At 36.1% G+C, this 18,696-nt stretch overlaps 1 protein-coding gene across 14 annotated transcripts in view; it reads left to right on the forward strand.

Annotated features, from left to right (window-relative positions):
* The window catches only part of LOC118280617 (filamin-A), a 111,804-nt gene that overhangs the window by 75,920 nt on the left and 17,188 nt on the right, over nt 1-18,696 (forward strand). For 8 of the 14 annotated variants that reach the window (XM_050699544.1, XM_050699542.1, XM_035600829.2 and 5 more), the window contains 10 exons: nt 11,211-11,351; nt 12,196-12,365; nt 12,886-13,011; nt 13,585-13,698; nt 14,199-14,387; nt 15,018-15,120; nt 15,682-15,824; nt 16,352-16,460; nt 16,995-17,159; nt 17,596-17,835. In XM_050699544.1, coding sequence (XP_050555501.1) covers nt 11,222-11,351; nt 12,196-12,365; nt 12,886-13,011; nt 13,585-13,698; nt 14,199-14,387; nt 15,018-15,120; nt 15,682-15,824; nt 16,352-16,460; nt 16,995-17,159; nt 17,596-17,835 — 1,489 coding nt within the window. In that variant the 5' untranslated portion in view covers nt 11,211-11,221. Of the gene's footprint in view, nt 1-9,548; nt 9,914-11,210; nt 11,352-12,195; nt 12,366-12,885; nt 13,012-13,584; nt 13,699-14,198; nt 14,388-15,017; nt 15,121-15,681; nt 15,825-16,351; nt 16,461-16,994; nt 17,160-17,595; nt 17,836-18,696 lie in introns of all 14 variants that reach the window. The other 6 variants (XM_035600821.2, XM_035600822.2, XM_050699541.1 and 3 more) reach the window with 2 other exon arrangements.

Raw genomic sequence — 18,696 nt, forward strand, 5'->3', positions numbered from 1 at the left:
AAAACGTTTACAGACATTTTAAATTCGTCTTTATTTCAAGGTTAAGCTAAGTTTTTAAGGTAATATTATAGATGGGTGAGCATCTATCTAATAATAATTATAAGAAATTCGGGCCAGCGGAGAATCGCAAGGGTTACCGGGGTTCGGGTTCGAAGCAGGAGCAGGGACGGGGTGGTTGGTAGTCAGTAAGTCTGACATTTCCTCTCGCCTTACACAGGGCGGGAGGAGTCGTTAGATGATTTTACCAATGAAAATGTGAATTGATAACTTGACTAGTGGTTTACACGTGTTTTTTGATTTTTAATTTCAACATCTATCTAGACCTTTTTGGTACCTACTCTAACCTAACCTAATGAAATATAGCAAGCCAGCAAGACCTGTCTTTTGCTTTATAATCAATTATTTATATATCTACTATATTGTGTCTTTACTACAAATTACCGTACCATATTCTAGAATTACAAGAAAAATACATATCTCTGAAAAAAAAACTAGGCAAATAACTCTAACACTCATCATTACTAGGTCAGACGGTCAGACAAACTTACAGATTTAATATCTCACATTAATATATATACGAGAGTGACGTGTAATTATGAAAATGTCATATAAAGTTAATGATGATATTATTTTAATGAGCTCCCGGCGATAATTTGTTTAATTTCAAACGAAGTGTTTATGCAAAATGAAGCATTTATCAGCAATAGCACGGAGTCTGGAATTGTGCCCACTTTAAGGCAATAGGTGTTGTGGTAATCCAAAACTTATCAATATAGAATTGTGCCCACATCATCGGATATTAACAGTGTATAGATAAGTGGCCACTGCTAACCAAAGGCCTTCATACGGAGAAAGTTTGAGCATTAATCATCACGTTTGCTCATTGCTGGTTAGGCAATTTCAAACTTAGAAATTATAAGCCCAGCTTTTCTCTAGATATTTTCCTTCATCGTTTGTCAGTGGTGTCTAAATAATCTTAGGAAATATATGTATAATTCGGAAAAAGTCACATTCGTACTTGCCGTTGGTAGGTTTCGAACTCGCGTCCTCTTGTTCGAGGAGAAGACGTCTTAACCTCCGGGCCACCACGACCTTTTCATTAGCTCAGTTTTATTACGAAATCTAATGTCAATAACAATCATAAAATTAATCGCATTTACGATTTACGACCACCAACGACGCATAACAAAACAAATTGAGAAACATTCTCACAATAAAAAAAAAAAACAAAACAAAAGACAAAATCCCGACTCTATTGTGACAATTTATAATGACATTAACACATGTCACTTTGTTTCTTTACGATAAAATGTCATACAGATGTCTATTATACTACATGTTGACATGTCAGCGTATTTTATGTGGAAAACATTCTTAAAATCGCATTGTACGAATTCTTTGTCATAATTTGTCGGCTATAAAGATTAGTCTATAAAAACCATTGTACAAGTTGTTGGTAACACGTTGAATTTTAACGCTATTTAGAATTTTAGTGGTTAGGTTAATATTTTGTTAGATAATACGCGAATGCGGCTACCGGACAAAGGGTCTCGGGTTCGACAAGAAAAACGGAAAATAGCCCAGTAATGCAAATTTAGTTTTTTCGTAAATTTCTTAGTAGTACCAAGGAGTCTGGAATTGTGCCGAGTATTTATGGCAATGGTTCACCCCTTATTTCATGAGTGGTGAAAAGTGTGTGTACATTATATAGCGGCATTACGTGTGGTAATATGCACCTCTGCATACCCCTTCGAGGATAAAATAAAGTATTGGACGTCGTGGTGGTCCGTAGGTTTAGGATACCCACTTCTCACGCAGGCGATTCACAATACAATTCTTGGTTACATTATCATTCTAGAGTTATTCGAGAATATAATATATATTTTTCAAATCAGCATTTAACTTGTAAAGTTTAGTACGAGCATTCGTTAGCTTTTTATTACCTAAATACACATTCTGCTAAAACCTTTATTACAAGTGTGTTAGTGGCGTTACCACAACATCTGGAAAAATATATGTAGGCACAATTAGATAGTTTTACTATGAGTTAATAGATTGTTCATATACTTACTCAGAGTCAGAGTCATTTAATAGTTACTTAACTCAGTCCTCAATAATTGTTTTCGGAACAAAATCGTTACTAAAGAATAGTTTTTTTTATATTAATTACACGAGCTTATTATGCTTATAATAGGCTCGTGCCAGGAGAAGGTTTTTAGTCAGTAAGAGTTTGACACTCTCTCTCGCTTTACCTAAAGTAGGAGAAGAATTTCCCCTCAAAATAAGAATAAGGTGTCTGCTTACTACAGGCAGGCTACAAAATTTGTTGCTACTGTCTACTACTTATTACTTACTCGTAAAAAATACACCTTTCCTTGATTTCAACCAGTCAGCAAATAAGCCCAGAAATAGTGTTGTAATAATATGCATGTATTCAAAAATATAATATTCTTGAATAAACATGTTTTGTTTGAACTTTGCATTTCATGAAATTAACGTAGATAATAATAATTATATTTATCCGTATGTTTGTCAGTTTGTGCGTTGAGTTCACTTTCATGTTTTCTAGCGTTATTTCTGAATGAAATTATGTATGTAATGTAGTGACGTTCTGTGTAGATGTCGAGTAACATTAATTAACGTAAAATTATTAAATAATTAGCACTAAGTTTTCATATTGTTATGTTTTCGTGTGACGTCATGTATTTTATAAAGAATAATAATGTTACGGTAAAAAAATCTTAAGAACCTGTTGCTAATTTTTAACAAAACAAAATAAAGACTAAGCAAAAAATAACAATAATTAATTCCAGACTTAGTATTTCCATACAATAACATAATTCTCATATTATATTGGTTGTATTGTCGAAGGTATTTACAGAGAGAATTGATAGTCACGAATGTTCAAATAATCCTGCCCTTTATTGAATTATACTTAATTATGCATATATTATTGATTTCACACTTACATATGTATAAGATACATTGACTTATTACTACGGGGACTCATAACCTGATAACTGAAAATTATCGATAAAAATAATAATCGACACCACCCCATCACTAGAGAGGTAGTCATAAGAGTAAATCTAGCCGGCATTTTACAGCCACTGTCAACGGCGTGAAACTTTATTGTAACTGAAATAGTGCTTACACTAATTACTAAGAAGTAGTAACAGTTAGTTTTGTTAATGGTTCTCTATGATCTTCCACTTAACTTTATATTTTCATTCAGTTCAAAACATTCTCTGTTTAGCTTTTATTTCGAGTGGACGTAGACGTGAGGTATATAGTCAGGCTAATTGTGTTGCGGACTAGCGGGTTACCGGGTTCCTGCTCGAAAAGCAGGAGTAGGAACGGGGTGGTTTTTAGTCGGTACGAGTCTGACACCCTCTCGCTTCAGGCAGAAGAAGTCCTTGGATGATTTTCCTCCCTTAAAAAAAAGACAGGCTAATCATGATAATAGCTTCGATTTCCAGAAGTCTTATTTGTTAAAATTCAAAGGAATATAGTATGCTTTAACCAGTTCTGAAACTTAAACCTTAGGAAAAACTGAGAATTGTGCCTATTTTATGGGGATAAAGGACCGTCATCAAATGACTCCTCTATGAGTGACGCGAGAAGGAGAATAAATAAAAATGGGTACGGAGCAGAGAAATACTCAAATGTTGTTGGAAAATTATTTTGAAAAAATACCAATAAATTCCACTACATATGTACTAGAACATCGTCATGAAATGTCATCAGAATTAATGATTAACAAGAATTAATTGCACAAATAAAAACAAGTCTAACAAATTACTTTTAAACGAGCCATCAAATTTTTCCACCACGATGACATATGAAAAACAGATTTGTAAAAATAATTAGAAGTCATACATCTGTGCCTTTATTTAATATCAAATTAATTAATTTGGCACATCTATTAATATAAACCAATTGGTATTACAAATCTATACTTAATATTATAAAGTTTAAGATTTTGTGTGATTGAACGCGCTAATCTCTGCAACTACTGGCTCGAATTATCTAAGACTTTTTGAGTTGGATAGTTTACTTATCGAGGAAGGTAGTAGACTCACGCAATACAATCATATACCTATTACATATTTAACCTTACACCTGTATCACATGGGGGTAGGCAGAGACAACGGAACGCTAATTGCTACGAATCTTACCTATTATTATAATATTATTATATCACTGAATTTTATGATGATTATATGAATCGAGACCACCTTTACAGAGGCCTAGAGAATCCATTAAGGTATACAGCATGATCTATTTTAAACGGTAACCTTTCCAAACATTGTAGATTCCGATCTTAAACAGTACTTTGCCTACAAATGTGGTTTAATCTATCAACATTTAACACCTGTTTAATTGTACGACAGACAAATAGATTTTTTTTTAACCACCTGTGTTTTCTTTATATGCGATTGCTTCTTTTCAACACCCTTTTATTAGGTGGACCTGGAAGTGGTGAAAAGTGTGTGTACATTGATTGTATTACGTACCGTTATGTGCGATCTGTCTACCCCTTTGGGGATGAAAGGCGTGACGTTACTGAGTTACTGACCTGTAAGTGTACGGACTATGTAATAAAATCTAAGAATCTGAATTACACTCACTTCTAATCACACTAATGCATATTATGAAGGTTTGTCCGTCAATTACGCAAAAACTTCTGAACGGATTTTTATGAAATTTGTTATACAGATAGGGTTTGAGCTGACTTAGGTGATAGGATACTTCTTATCCCATGGAAATACGAGAACTAGTTGTTGTATCATCATGAAACTTGGCTATTGTATGTGGATTAGGTGACCATATAATATTATGGTACCATGGAGCTGGTTTAATGACGTGATTTAGGTTTGGGTACATTAGATAATTATGTCGATGTTTGTTAAGGTGGAGGCTTTTGTTCAGGGGAGGCCTTTGCTAAATTGGGGAGACCTTTAATCAACAGTGAACGTTTTACGGCTGATGATTATGATGAGATATGTCCAATTTTACTGGAAGAAACATACATAATACATACATAATCTCATAATCGTTTGTGTTTTATTAAAATAAAAATTTGTAGATGTTCAAAGTAAAATGGAGGTCGTATTTTACACATAACGTGGGCTTATATCAAAGCATCAAACGTTTTTAGCGGGAATCAAAGAGATCGGTCATATTTTACGTTTTATTTTGATTTTTCTAATAGTTTTGACCTAGTTATGACAAGAATGTATGTAGATATTGTAGTTTTGATTCTAACGTACCTCACATCAACAGCTTGTAAGTGGCCACTGCTGTATGTACTGTAGATCCTGGCTTACAGGAGCGGTATGGGAGGTTGTGGCGGGCTTGTCCTACTAAAAAAGCCACTGCTGACCAAAGCCCTCTTCTCGCACGGAGAAGGTTTGAGCATCACGGTTGCTCGCATTGAGCATTAGGCTCGGTTGGCGATTTGAAACTTATAATTAGAAATTAAAATCCTCACGATATTTTCCTTCACCGTTTGTCAGTGGTGTCTAAATAATCTTAGAAAGTACATATTATAACTCGGAAAACGTCGTATTGGTACCTTGCCGTTGGTAGGTTTCGAACCTGCATCTTCATACACACTAAAAAACTATTTAATAAACAAAAAATATGTTTTATGTATTACTTGTTTGTTTGTTCGGCTTGATAAAAAACACACAAACTTTCGCATACCTATATAATATAGACGAGAATTAGGTACCTACATTGCACAAAATGCCTGAAACATCGTTACGTCAATTTAAGATTTATATGAAGAATGCTGATTCGAAAGCAGTGATTCAACATTACATATGTATTTGAAATACATAATACATTATATATGCATAATGTAGACGTTTTAAAATACACTTTATGCGAACTGATGAGTGACAGAAGTTGTAGTAGGTGTAAAGATTTTTAAAACATTTCTGTGATGTTAGTGTTTTAGTTTGGTATCTAAAGTTTATAGGATGCACTTGTCTTATAAATGTGAAAGTTTGTATGTATGTTTGTTTGTGACTCCTTCACATCATAATGGCTGAAGGGGAAGAGATAAAACTTGGAACATGGGTAAATTATCTAGAACTGCGGACTATCTAGCGGGTTTACCGGGGCTGCGGTTCGGAAAGCAAGAATAGGAATGGTGTGGTTTTTAGTCACTAAGAGTCTGACACTCCTTTTCGCCTCGCCCAAGGCGGGAGAAATAATTGGATGATTTTCTCCCCTTAAAAAAATTTGTTATCAAAAGTAATCTTGTAATCGTTAGTAACCAAAATGCTTAAATATTTTTTAAAACATTGCCCTACACTGGTAATTTCTCCTGTGGCGTAAGTGCGTTTACAAACACAAGTTCACATGACACTCAGACCCGAAACAATAATTGGTGGATCACACAAAGAATTGTTCAGTGCGGGAATTGAACCCGCCACACGTTATGCGACAGCCTGGTGCCCAGCCACCGTACCAATCGTGCAGTCAAATTATTTATTTTAATCTGTAATGATGATTAATAACTTAATTACGACATGTCTTAGTTATTCATCAGTAGTTAGGTTGCACATGGCTGACACTGTATGTTGTTTAATTATTATAATTTATGATTTTAACTTTGACCTCTCTCACCACTTTTTCATAGGTAACCTCCAATTAATCTAGACATCAGAATTGGCACAGAGAACATCCATGACCTGTATTAACGATTATCTTCAGTTTCGCAACCATCCGACATTTCAATCTCTAGTAAAAGCTACTAGAATAATATTTTCTTCAAAATCAATGTAATTAGAAATAGAGCTTGTCAACGTTTGGACGTATTGACTGACATATCGATAATATTTATGATAGTAATTTATTGGGAACACGTTTGCCAAGAAATTCTTGCAAACGATCATTTTGTTGGACAGGAAAACATTAAAAATGATGTTTTTAATAATATATGTGTGCTTCGTAATTATTTTCTGTAATGTAGATATCAGTTTGGCGTCACACTTGATTGATGTTTGCAATAACTGCGTAGCACCACGCCTGCTTTTTTTCTTTAATTAATTGATAGTATTGAGGTACTTTCCTCAAGTTATCAACTTATTTATTCTATTCTGGAACGAAGTTCCTTATAGCACGTTACACTGGATAGGAAACCTTGCCTTTTCACCAGAGATGGGCTATGTAGCTATGAAGATGTAATAGCTAAGCTGTGTAACTACATAGTTACCTGAAACGGCCACATGGCTGTTTCCACCTCACACTTAGCTTTGTAGCTGTGCGAGTATTAGAGGTTTTCCTTTCCTTAATTTTTCTGTACTAGGTATCAAATAACTTGAATTTTTTTAATATAAGTATCATTAGTTTAGAGCAGTATAAATTGCAAAATAAAAACGTTTACTAGAAAATATTACGAATTGTCATTCTATGTCATAAACAGTGCTTAGTTAACACGAAAAAATATGACATTTTGTTTATTAAATAAAAACGACAACAGTCAACAGCTGGTTGGCTAAAAATAAATAATATTTATGCTATTATTTTTATGCGTCAACGAAATTTACGCATAAAAAATAAATTTTCAATCTGTGCTCATCGTTCGTCGGACTGCATCGTAAAAGTCCAGTAGTAAAGTGGCAATCGTTATTATAACTGGAAATATTTAATATGCTAAAGAAAAATTGGCATAAATCTCTGCTAAATAGATTCAAACATTGAAAAAATCATATTTTTTTCGAAATTATTATACTTGCGACAGTTACAAACTGATGCAACAATAAACGTATTTTTTTTACTACTTTTTAAACTTTTGTTGTCAAAGAGATTTTTACGAAATTTTACGACTCAGGGTTACAGGTGGGTTATAAATAAAATACGACATAAAAATTATGTGTTAATATATTGTATTTGGAAACTATTAATAACGCCCTTATATCTAAAAATCATGTAGCGACGATTAAATAAATAATTTTATTGGCCATTTATAAAAATATAATAGTGTTAAACGGTTGACGACATCTGGCCACCGATGAAATTGTCATCGGCCAGAGGTCATAAACATTTCGATATGACGCAAGACGTCCGGGTTTTTTTTCTTTAATATAAAACTCGACAAGGGTTGCCAACTATTTTTATGATGCGTTGCGATGTTAAAATTATAAACAGTGTGTGCTATTATACCCAAAGGATTCCGTGTCCCCGGATATTCCATACAAATTGATGTTTTGTAGAAGTAGTCGATAAAATTTTCTAAAATAATATCATAAGAGATGTCTAGTCTGAAGATAAATTAGGCCTCACGTAAATGAAGCAGGCCGAACACCCGCTTTCCACTTCAAAGCGTTTTTTTAAGCCCGGAAATAAATTATTATATATTAAAATAACTGCGACACTAGTAAATATGTAGGTTAGACAGACAGACAGACATTAAAATTCTCCGTTCAAATGTGTATGATGTTCGGACAACATACATTTTTAAGTAGAGACGCAAAAATAACCTCAAAAGATGTAAATATAAAAATATGAAATAAAATAAGGTAATAAAAGAATAAAACAATAGCTTAAAATTCACATTTTATTATTCAATGAAATACTTCTATTTAGACAATTCAGAATCTTATTATAACGTACTTATGTTTCAAAATCATTTATCTTCAATGTTTTGACGTTTGTTTTTTTATTTTAACATGTTATAATGCTGAAATATCTGCGTACGTAGGCTATGACGAATCGGATTCCATGCATTTAATTTTATTACATGCCCGAAGAACTGGTTTCGTAAAAACTTTTCGAAAATATATCTGGGGAACAGCTGTAGAAAATTGACGAAGCAATGAATCATTATATTATTATATTTATATGTTATGTTAAAAAGATAGTTCTTTTAAAATAATATTTCGTATGAGTCAAACTATCTATGTATTTTGTATTTGTTCACATTGTTGGGTACTAAATAATACTTATTTATTTTTATTTTGCGCAGGATTAATTATATAATTAGCACTAAAATATGACCAAAAAATTTAGTAATTTAGTAATGTACTCTTATTCTTATTTATTTCTTAATGATAATAGGCTAGTTTCCTACTAGTAAAATTTAATACTTTTTCGAAACGTCAAAACGATATTTTCTATGCGTTTTGTATGAAATAGTGCGTTATGACGTCATCAGATTTTTATGTCAAATAGTAGACGTTTTTTGCTTGCCATCAGGTGATCAGTATGCTCGTTTATCGGCTTATACCAAATAAAAATTGCATACACTTTCCTCAAAGATCGTGCACAAAGCGCTAGTGTGTTGAGAAAAACGTTTATCCTTAGTAGAGAATTAAAGAGATAAATTGACGTTCATTTTAATTCCTAAATAAATACATGACATTTGGCTCCACTAAATAATATACGGATTTTGACGCGTTTATATCTTTCTCTTCTCACACGGAGAAGGTTTATTTAACCCCGTATTTATATCACTACTCGTATATAAAAAAAAACTACATTATTTCGTAGCACCGAACGAAAACAAAATTCATATCTTTTTATTCCAAAACCAGGTACCAAGACATAACACAAACAGAATACAGTACAAAACAATGACACTTTGACATAAACACTAAACAATACTAATAGGTACTATTTTTGTGATAGAAGACACCTATTCTTATTTAAATGGCGTTTGTAAGTGACCTCTGGAACTCACTCGTTGGTAACAACGAGAAAGAAGAGAAAACTTGGCGAGAAGTATCAAGATTTTACTTTGACGGTACTCGGAAATACTTCTCCGTATCAGAAGTTGATAAGGAAGCGATACCAATAGTTTTCGGCGAATGTCATAAGATTGGTTTCAATAGACACGGTTTCGGTTACAATTTTACGCCGCTCAATTTCATTAGTGTGTACCACATTGACACGAGAAGAGGTTTGTATTTTTTTTAACATGCTGTATTTTTTGTGTTTTTTTTTTAATATAGGGAAATGTTATAGGACCATTTTTCTCGGTTCTTGTACCAGATATTACTATCTGTAGGTTCAAATCCTGCAGAGCATTTAAAGAAAAAAAAATCCAGTTCTATAAAATCCGGAGCTGCGAACTGCCTAGCGGTTTACTGGGGCTCCCGCTCGAAAAGTAGGAGGAGGAACGGTTTGGTTTTAGCCAGTAAAAGTCTGACACTCCTGGGTTCGATTCCCAGAACGGGCAAAGCTTTTTCGGATTTTTTAAATATTCTCGGTAGTAGCACTGTGTCAGGAATTGTGACCAGTATATGGCATTAGGCTCACACCTTATTACATGGGAGTTACATACAGACGGTCAAAAGTGTGTGTAGGTACATTGTACAGTAGCATTACGTGCCGTAATGTGCACCTCTGCCTACCCCTTCGAGGATAAAAGACGTGACGTTACGACGAGATTTTTTATGAAAATCTCACTCAACTATCCTACAAATCTTAAGGTCATCTCATTTCTTCAACTCAAGGTTGTGACACGAATATTTCTTATATATAAACATATTATTTTTGATATTCATAAATATATTTTATTAGTTTGTCCGTCGGTACAGATATTTTGATTCCCGTCAACTGTTTCAGCCTTGTTACCAAGGTATTATTTAAGACCCTTGTTTATAGAATAAGATGGATATTAAAAAGTGCTAACGTGTCTTGAAACTTTTTAAATCTTAATTAATTTATCATATTTTTATGTTTAAAGTATGATACAATGAGTTTTTTCTAGATTCTGATAATTTGAATCATTCCAATATTCTTTCGATCTATTAATTTTTTTACATGAACCAAAGACAGGAAAAGATGATTGCTGAAAATAATTACTTTGGAGTCTTTTGTCTGTTCCTTATCATAGAAATTTAAACCTTGAAATTAGTGTCTTGGATAAATTTTAAAATGGCCCCAGACTAGCTCGTTGGTCGAGTGGTCTTTCGGGTTCGATTCCCGGTTCGGGCAATGTATTAGTGGGCTTTATACAGTTTTTCGAAAATTTCTTAGTCTGAAATGGCAATAGGCTCACTCCCTATTATATGGAACTTATAAGACAAATGGTGAAAAGTGGTTGTACATTGTATAGTGACATTTCGTACAGTAATGTAGACCTCTGCCTACTTCTTCGGGGATAAAAGGCGTGACGTTGCATTTAACGGCCCAAACAGGCAGTTTGCCTTTAAACAAGCACAAATTAACCATGAATCCTTTCCTTCTTGCAGCTGAAGTCAAAATGCCGTCCGGCCACATAGACCAGCCCCAGATCGAAGACAACAGAGATGGAACAGTCAGCATCAAGTACGAGCCGCGAGAGGAGGGAGTCCACGAACTCTTCGTCAAGTACAACGGTGAACATGTACAAGGTGGGCCTGAAATGATTAGCTGATCTAGGAATAGATGAAGTAGTAGAATCAATAAAATTGTTTAAAGGAGTAACGATGGAGATTTTTTTTCTCGTTCTTCTCCATACCAATTTATGTTTTGGAACGAGCAAGTAACTTTATTGATGCTGGCAGGTTGATGCACAATGCAATTTTGTTGTTTCAAAAAGGGTTGTTTAAGGATTATTTTTACGTATAAAGAGAGCCACGGATTTGGTCCGACCAACGCATCGGACTCCTGCCCCTTGGTCTTGATCCATCTACCTTTCCTGTGATAGCAACTTTTCCAGATTATCACCTCTCTTCCTGGCAATGTGACCAAAGAAGTCAAAAAATCTTCTTTCAGATGGTGGTGAGCCTCATGGGTGATTGGAGTTCGGCTAGTATAGACTCGTTGGTCCGACGCTCTGTCCAGTGAATACCGAGCATTTTCCTCCAACACCACATTTTAGAGTCGTAACGATGGAGATTTTTTTTCTCGTTCTTCTCCATACCAATTTATGTTTTGGAACGAGCAAGTAACTTTATTGATGCTGGCAGGTTGACGGACAATTCAATTTTGTCATTTCGAAAATGGTTTTAAGGATTTTTATAGTTTTTTAACTATACTAGCCTCGGCTTCGGTACCTAAATACCCTGTCTGTACAGCTAATTTCATCAATATCCGTACAGTAGTTTTTGCGTGATTGACGAATAAACATCCAAACAAACAAACTTTTACATTTATAATATAATTAAATCTTCGCCTTTTCACTTGAAACAATGATTACTTAAATTTACTTATAGCAAGACTTATTGATTAACAATTAAAATTTTCAATTTCTAGGTTCACCCTACAAGTTCCACGTCGACTCCATATCATCAGGATATGTGACGGCATACGGTCCTGGTCTCCTGAACGGTGTGAGTGGAGAGCCTAGCGAGTTCACCATCAGCACCAAGGGAGCAGGCTCCGGTGGACTGTCCATGGCTGTGGAGGGACCTAGCAAAGCTGAGGTGAGGGGTTTGAATATCATCATCAAAATCATCATCATTAGCCTGTTCTCGTCCACTGCTGGACATAGGCTTCTCCAGTGGCACGCCACTGAGCTCGATCTTCAGCTCTCTCTTCTTTTGAATAAACTTCATGATAATCGCATTAGAATTTAAACATTAGATCGATAAGTTGATCTATAAAAAACTGGTTGGCATTACAGTATAGTTTTAGAAAGTATTTTATGCCTTATTTTTGGTCCTTAGACCTTTTCCTGGCTAGTTTAGGGTTGGCCCTGATTTTCCAGTAATACATAAAACAACTGTTACCTCACCTTTTATGACTTAATAATATGTGGTGGTTTTTCTTTTTTGAAGATTAGACGGCCGTGTTACAAATATTTAGAACGAGTAAAACTAATAATTATTTTCGATATTTCTGGTGCGGTTTCTTTCAATACAAATCTTCATCTTATGCCAAATCATTCCCTTTAGTATTACAACTAACAATATTTTCATGGATTTTCTTATGGTCTTCTTCCAGATCACATGCCACGACAACAAAGACGGAACAGTCTCCGTGTCGTACCTGCCCACCGCTCCCGGAGAGTACAAGATCTCCGTCAGGTTCGGAGACAAACACATCAAGGGATCCCCTTACACCGCTAAGGTAAACATCATTGATGATTTTTTTCAACAGTTTTCTATTGGCAGTCAAGGACTTAAAGAGTCTTACTGTTGTACTTAGAGTCTTTTAATAATTACTTAAATTATTCTTTAGTAATGATTTTATCCCGGAAACAATTGCTATGAACTCAATTAAGTAGATAATGATGTTGTTACTGTCCTCTTTTAAAATTAAAGGATTCGTTAAGCTTGTAAATGACATTCATAAGATATTTTGCTTTAAATAACTGATTAATGGTAAAGCTGCAAGAAGTTAGTTTAGGATACTTTTTCATGGCTTAATTCACTCTTAGTTAAAAGGAGGCGGGTTGGTGGTTATTAGTCCAGTTATTGTAATTGTAAATGAAACAGCATTGCGTGTCGTAATATGCACCTGATCTACCTCTTAGGGGATAAAAGGCGTTTTGACTTTAACGTTGCAAGCTATTTCTCTTACAAATGGAAAAGTTATTCTTCTTTAAATAGGAATTCTATTAGTATCTTTTTCTACTTCTTTGAGAGATATAGATGTGACATATGCTTTTGAATCTACATGCTCCTCTTCTCTATCTTTCAGGTCACCGGTGAGGGTCGCAAGAGGAACCAGATCTCTGTGGGCAGCTGCAGTGAAGTCACTCTCCCTGGCAAGATCAACGACAATGACATCCGTACCCTCAATGCTTCCATCCAGGTAAGGTGTTTTGGTGACAAAGATGGACGGCTATTTATTTAGACCTTTAGTAAAGTTTGCAGATAGATTAACAACATTATAAGAAAGAAAATATCAAAGAAATATTGTTTTCCATTATAATTCAATAGATTGCCTCGTTGGTCAAGTGGTAGCAAGTGCGACCTTCGGACAAGGGGTCTCGAGTTTGATTCCAGGGTCGTGCAAAGTATTGCTAGGTTTTTTCGGTTTTCCGAAAATTTCTCAGTAGCAGCGTAGCAGTAGGAGTCTGGAATGGTGTCTAATAATTATATGGCAATAGGCTCACCCCCTATTACATGGGACTTATAACACAAATTAAATACGCGTATGTACATTGTATAGCGGCGTTGCGTATAATATACATATTTTATATGGGGACAATATTTGTAGTATACTTTGATATACCAGAACAGCTGATAAAACAAAATGTTAGTGATTTATAATGTTATATAAAATTAAGATTTATCACTTCTTTCCACCAGGCACCATCAGGCTTAGAAGAGCCCTGCTTCCTCAAGCGTCTTCCCTCTGGCAACATTGGCATCAGCTTCACTCCTCGCGAGGCTGGTCAGCACATTGTCTCCGTGAAGAAGATGGGAGTCCACATCCAGAACTCACCGTTCAACATCACCGTACTGGCTCAGGAAGTTGGTGATGCCAAGAAAGTCAAGGTTGGTGATTAGTTTATTGGTGATTACGAACCTCGTTGCGTTTAGCAGGTGTAGTTATAGGCGTTTAAAGGTAAGCGTCTACATTGTACGCATCGGACGCATCACACGTAACAGATTCTGATCTGCATCGTACTGACCGCTCATCGGCAATGTCTACATGCGATGCGTACCGAATATCATATGAAATGCCGATGCCAAAAAACCAAGTGATAATGAGTCTGAACGCTGCTGATACAGTGGACGTAGTCAATCCGCTTACCATTATGGGGAATAAAAAGTATTTCATTTCTTTCGTATTAAAGACTTTTGCGTAATGTGTTTGATTGTAATAACAGAAAATACTTTTAAGTTGTTAAAGTTAACCAATTTAAAAAATGCATAGAAGTAGATTCACGGTCATCAGCCAAAGCATAGAATTCAAAGGTGATCCTTTCATTACCTCTTTTAAGACCACCTTCATAAATAAATTATTGTGGCAGAAAGTTCCTACAAATTACTAGTAGTTTTATATTCAAAATTAGGTGCACAGCAGCCATCCAGGCATTGTGGAATAGGTCATCAACATAAATTTGTTCGCTCCTCAATAAATGTATAATAAGTTCTGCCCTACTCATGATGGTTCTTCCGTAGGTTTCCGGCGACGCTCTGAAGGAGGGCAAGACTCACTCCGAGAACACCTTCAGCGTAGACACCAGGAACGCTGGTTACGGTGGTCTCTCACTCTCCATCGAAGGTAAGGAAAATTAATTTTAACTGAAGTAAAAACGTCTGGTGGTAGAATTAAATCAGGATTTGAACCAGCACCCATTTTTCATATGCTCTTTGAAGATGACTGCCTCGTTGGCCGAGTGGTTGCAAGTGCGACTACCGGTCAAGGGTTCTCGGTTTCGATTCCCGGGTCGTGCAAAATATTGCTGGGCTTTTTTCGGTTTTTCGAAAATTTCACAGTAGTAGCAAGGAGTTTGGAATTGTGCCCAGTATATGGCAATAGGCTCACCCTCTATTACATGGGACTTATTTAGCACAAATGGTGAAAAGTGGGTGTACATTGTATAGCGGCATTACGAGCCGTAATGTGCACCTCTGCCTACCCCTTCGGGGATAAAAGGCGTGACGTTGTATGTTATCTCTTTGAAGATCTTTTTTTAAACTTCGGGTTGGGTTTTTCAGTAAATCTTCTTGACGTTTGAGTACAAATTCTCAATCATACTCCAAAAACTCTCCAACTACTGCTACTCCATCTAACTCTTCATAAAACAGGAGCCTGGTATCACATTTTCCTCTAATCATCCAGGTCCCAGCAAGGCTGAGATCCAGTGCGCAGACAGCAAGGATGGCGTGTTGGCCATCAGCTACAAGCCCACGGAGCCAGGATACTACATCGTCAACCTGAAGTTCGCTGACCATCACGTTGAGGGATCTCCCTTCACTGTTAAGGTTAGTCTACCAAGATTATTAGATGATTAACCCGTCGTATACTGAAGCACTGATCTGTGCGAGACACAATGTGTATTCTATTGTTGTCTCATATACCCGCAAACGAAAGGTTTTGTAAGGTAGGTCTTGCAAGAGTAAAGTTGTTTCAGTTGCCTTGGTTGAGTGGTTACTTATAAATCCTTTTTGTTTTTTTGAATCTCATCTTGTTCGATTGAATGATGAGTAACAGCAAATGATCAGACCTCGGATCCGATGTTTGAGTTTTATGTCGATATAGAAAGAGAAAGATAAAACATTTATTTCACACGCAAAAAAAAAAAAAATGACAAGTAGGTACAGCAAAAATTTGTCAATGCATGTACATGCATGCGTACGTAATTTTATCTGTGGTGAAATGGCACCAGTTCAGCATATGCAAGGCATTGCCTTGTGCTGATATTTTATGGGCCCCAATTGTTATGAATAATTGACAGAAATACCGCCCTCAGTGTGCTTCTTCTAAATTTATTATCTTCTGTTATGCTCAGGTCACTGGTGAGGGCAGCAACAGGCAAAGAGAGAAGATCCAAAGGCAGAGGGACCCTGCTCCTCTCACGGAGGTCGGCACCAACTGCAAGCTGACCTTCAAAATGCCAGGTAAGTTGGAAGTCCCACGACTTACATGTTTAAATTAGATCTGTTGCTGACGCTTGAAGTTTACGAAATACAGGTTCCTTTATAAGCTGGTCTAAGGCAGTTGTCCCACCAACGGCGAGTGAACGACTAACTATCGGCTATTTTCTCGCTCAAGAAACGTACAATAGATATACTTTCCGTGTAAACAAAAGAGATGCATATACAAATAGTTGATCGCTGACTGTTCACACTGCCGGCGAGTGCTCGCTTCACTAGTTTGTCAAGTTGACAAGAGCTATGAAAGATAACACTCGCTCGGCGACACTCGCCAAGCGATTAATATTGTAACGCCGAGCGAGCAAATGTTTGTAAGTTTGTGTGTATGTGTATGTTAGTTACTCAATCACGTCAAAATGGCTGAAGAGATCCGGATGAAATTTGGAACAGGGGTAGCCTATGGTCTGGAATAATTCCACGGGACCGTGGGCGAAGCCGCTGGTAGTTCAAGCTATTAGTTACATACGTACATTTATTACTTCTTCATTAACCCAACAGGCATCACCTCCTTCGACCTGGCCGCCACCGTCACCAGCCCTGGTGGTGTCTCCGAGGACGCTGAGATCCAGGAGGTGGAGGATGGCCTGTACTCCGTGCACTTCGTCCCTAAGGAGTTGGGAGTCCACACTGTCTCTGTCAAGTACAGGGAAATTCATATTCCTGGTAAGTAGCAACATTTCTGATTAATGAGAAACTGTGTTATACGTCACAACAACAGCCTATAAGTGGCCACTACTGACCAAAGGTATCTTCTTGCATGAAAAAGGTTTTAAGCATTAATCACCTCGCATGCCCAATGCGGGTTGGCGATTTCAATCTTGTAATTAGAAATTATAAACCAAGGTTTTCCAAGATGTTTTCATTAGTAGTTTTAGAAAGTACATTATAACGGAAAATCGGAAAACGTCACATTGGTACTTGCCGTTGGTAGGTTTTGAAGCCACACTCTCATGCGCGAGAAGCGGGCTTAAACTGTTATCATCAATCACTTGTTAGTCAATAGAGAGCAAAAATAGTAGAAACTGCCTTAAAAAAGTAGGAAAATAAATAGTTTGTATTTTATTACTACCACCCTCTAATCACCCTCATTCCATTTCAGGATCACCCTTCCAGTTCACAGTAGGTCCCCTCAGGGATTCTGGAGCCCATTTAGTCAAGGCTGGTGGTCCAGGGTTGGAGAGAGGAGAGGCTGGTCGCTTCAACGAGTTCAACGTCTGGACCCGTGAAGCTGGGGCTGGTCAGCTCGCCATCTCCCTTGAAGGTCCCAGCAAGGCTGAGATTGATTTCAAGGACAGGAAGGATGGTTCCTGCGATGTGTCCTACAAAGTTGATGAGCCTGGTAAGTTGTTTTTTTTTTGTTCTTATGAATTTTTAAGGAGTTTTATAACGCACAGCGTATATCAGTCCCATCATACCTAATACTAATACAGTGTAGCCATGAAGCTGAACAACTTTCTTGCATAGTTATATGTTTTTATTTATACTCTTTGTGTGATCCATAAATTTTTGTTCTACGTCTTAGGATGTTTTTTCATTAGAGATGTGATATGCAATGTTGATGTGGATGCGTTTGGCTTCCATCAGTTATATTTATTGGTACACATTGTTTAGCACTGGTGGAAACGGGTTCATTTGAGATATACTTTTTAAATAGATAGATCGCATACTCGAGCATGCGCATCTTACTCGCCCAGCTACATAGCTTAATATCAGTGCAAAACGATCACATAGTTTCATAGCTTAGCCATTAGGTACATCCTCGCAGCATAGCACATCTCTGGTAGAAAAATATCCTTAATGTGATGTGTACATTTGTAAACGCACCCACGACAAAAGAGAAAACACTAGTCACATTTTTAAAGAAAAAATGGTTGCCAAATTTTTTAATATTCACGTTGGTGCCAATATTAAACCGTACTTTCAAATCTTTAATATAAACTGAATGATAAACAAGTTTGATAGAAAAATCTTACCTATCTAGATACTATTTCACAAAAACGTGTCCATGCAAAACAATTCAAACCAAAGAAATGATTCGATTACATTATTTAAATGCTTGTAGCGTGCTGAAACTTTTTATAGTTTTAGTGGGTGCTATTTATATGTTATTTAAATATATTTAAAGTAGAATTCCTTGCTATTTGTAACTCCCTCCTTCCCCTCTTTAAAGCAAAAACAATTCAACTTCTCTTCATAAATA

Source organism: Spodoptera frugiperda, chromosome 16, assembly GCF_023101765.2.
Source record: "Spodoptera frugiperda isolate SF20-4 chromosome 16, AGI-APGP_CSIRO_Sfru_2.0, whole genome shotgun sequence".
Taxonomy (NCBI): Eukaryota; Metazoa; Arthropoda; class Insecta; order Lepidoptera; family Noctuidae; genus Spodoptera; species Spodoptera frugiperda.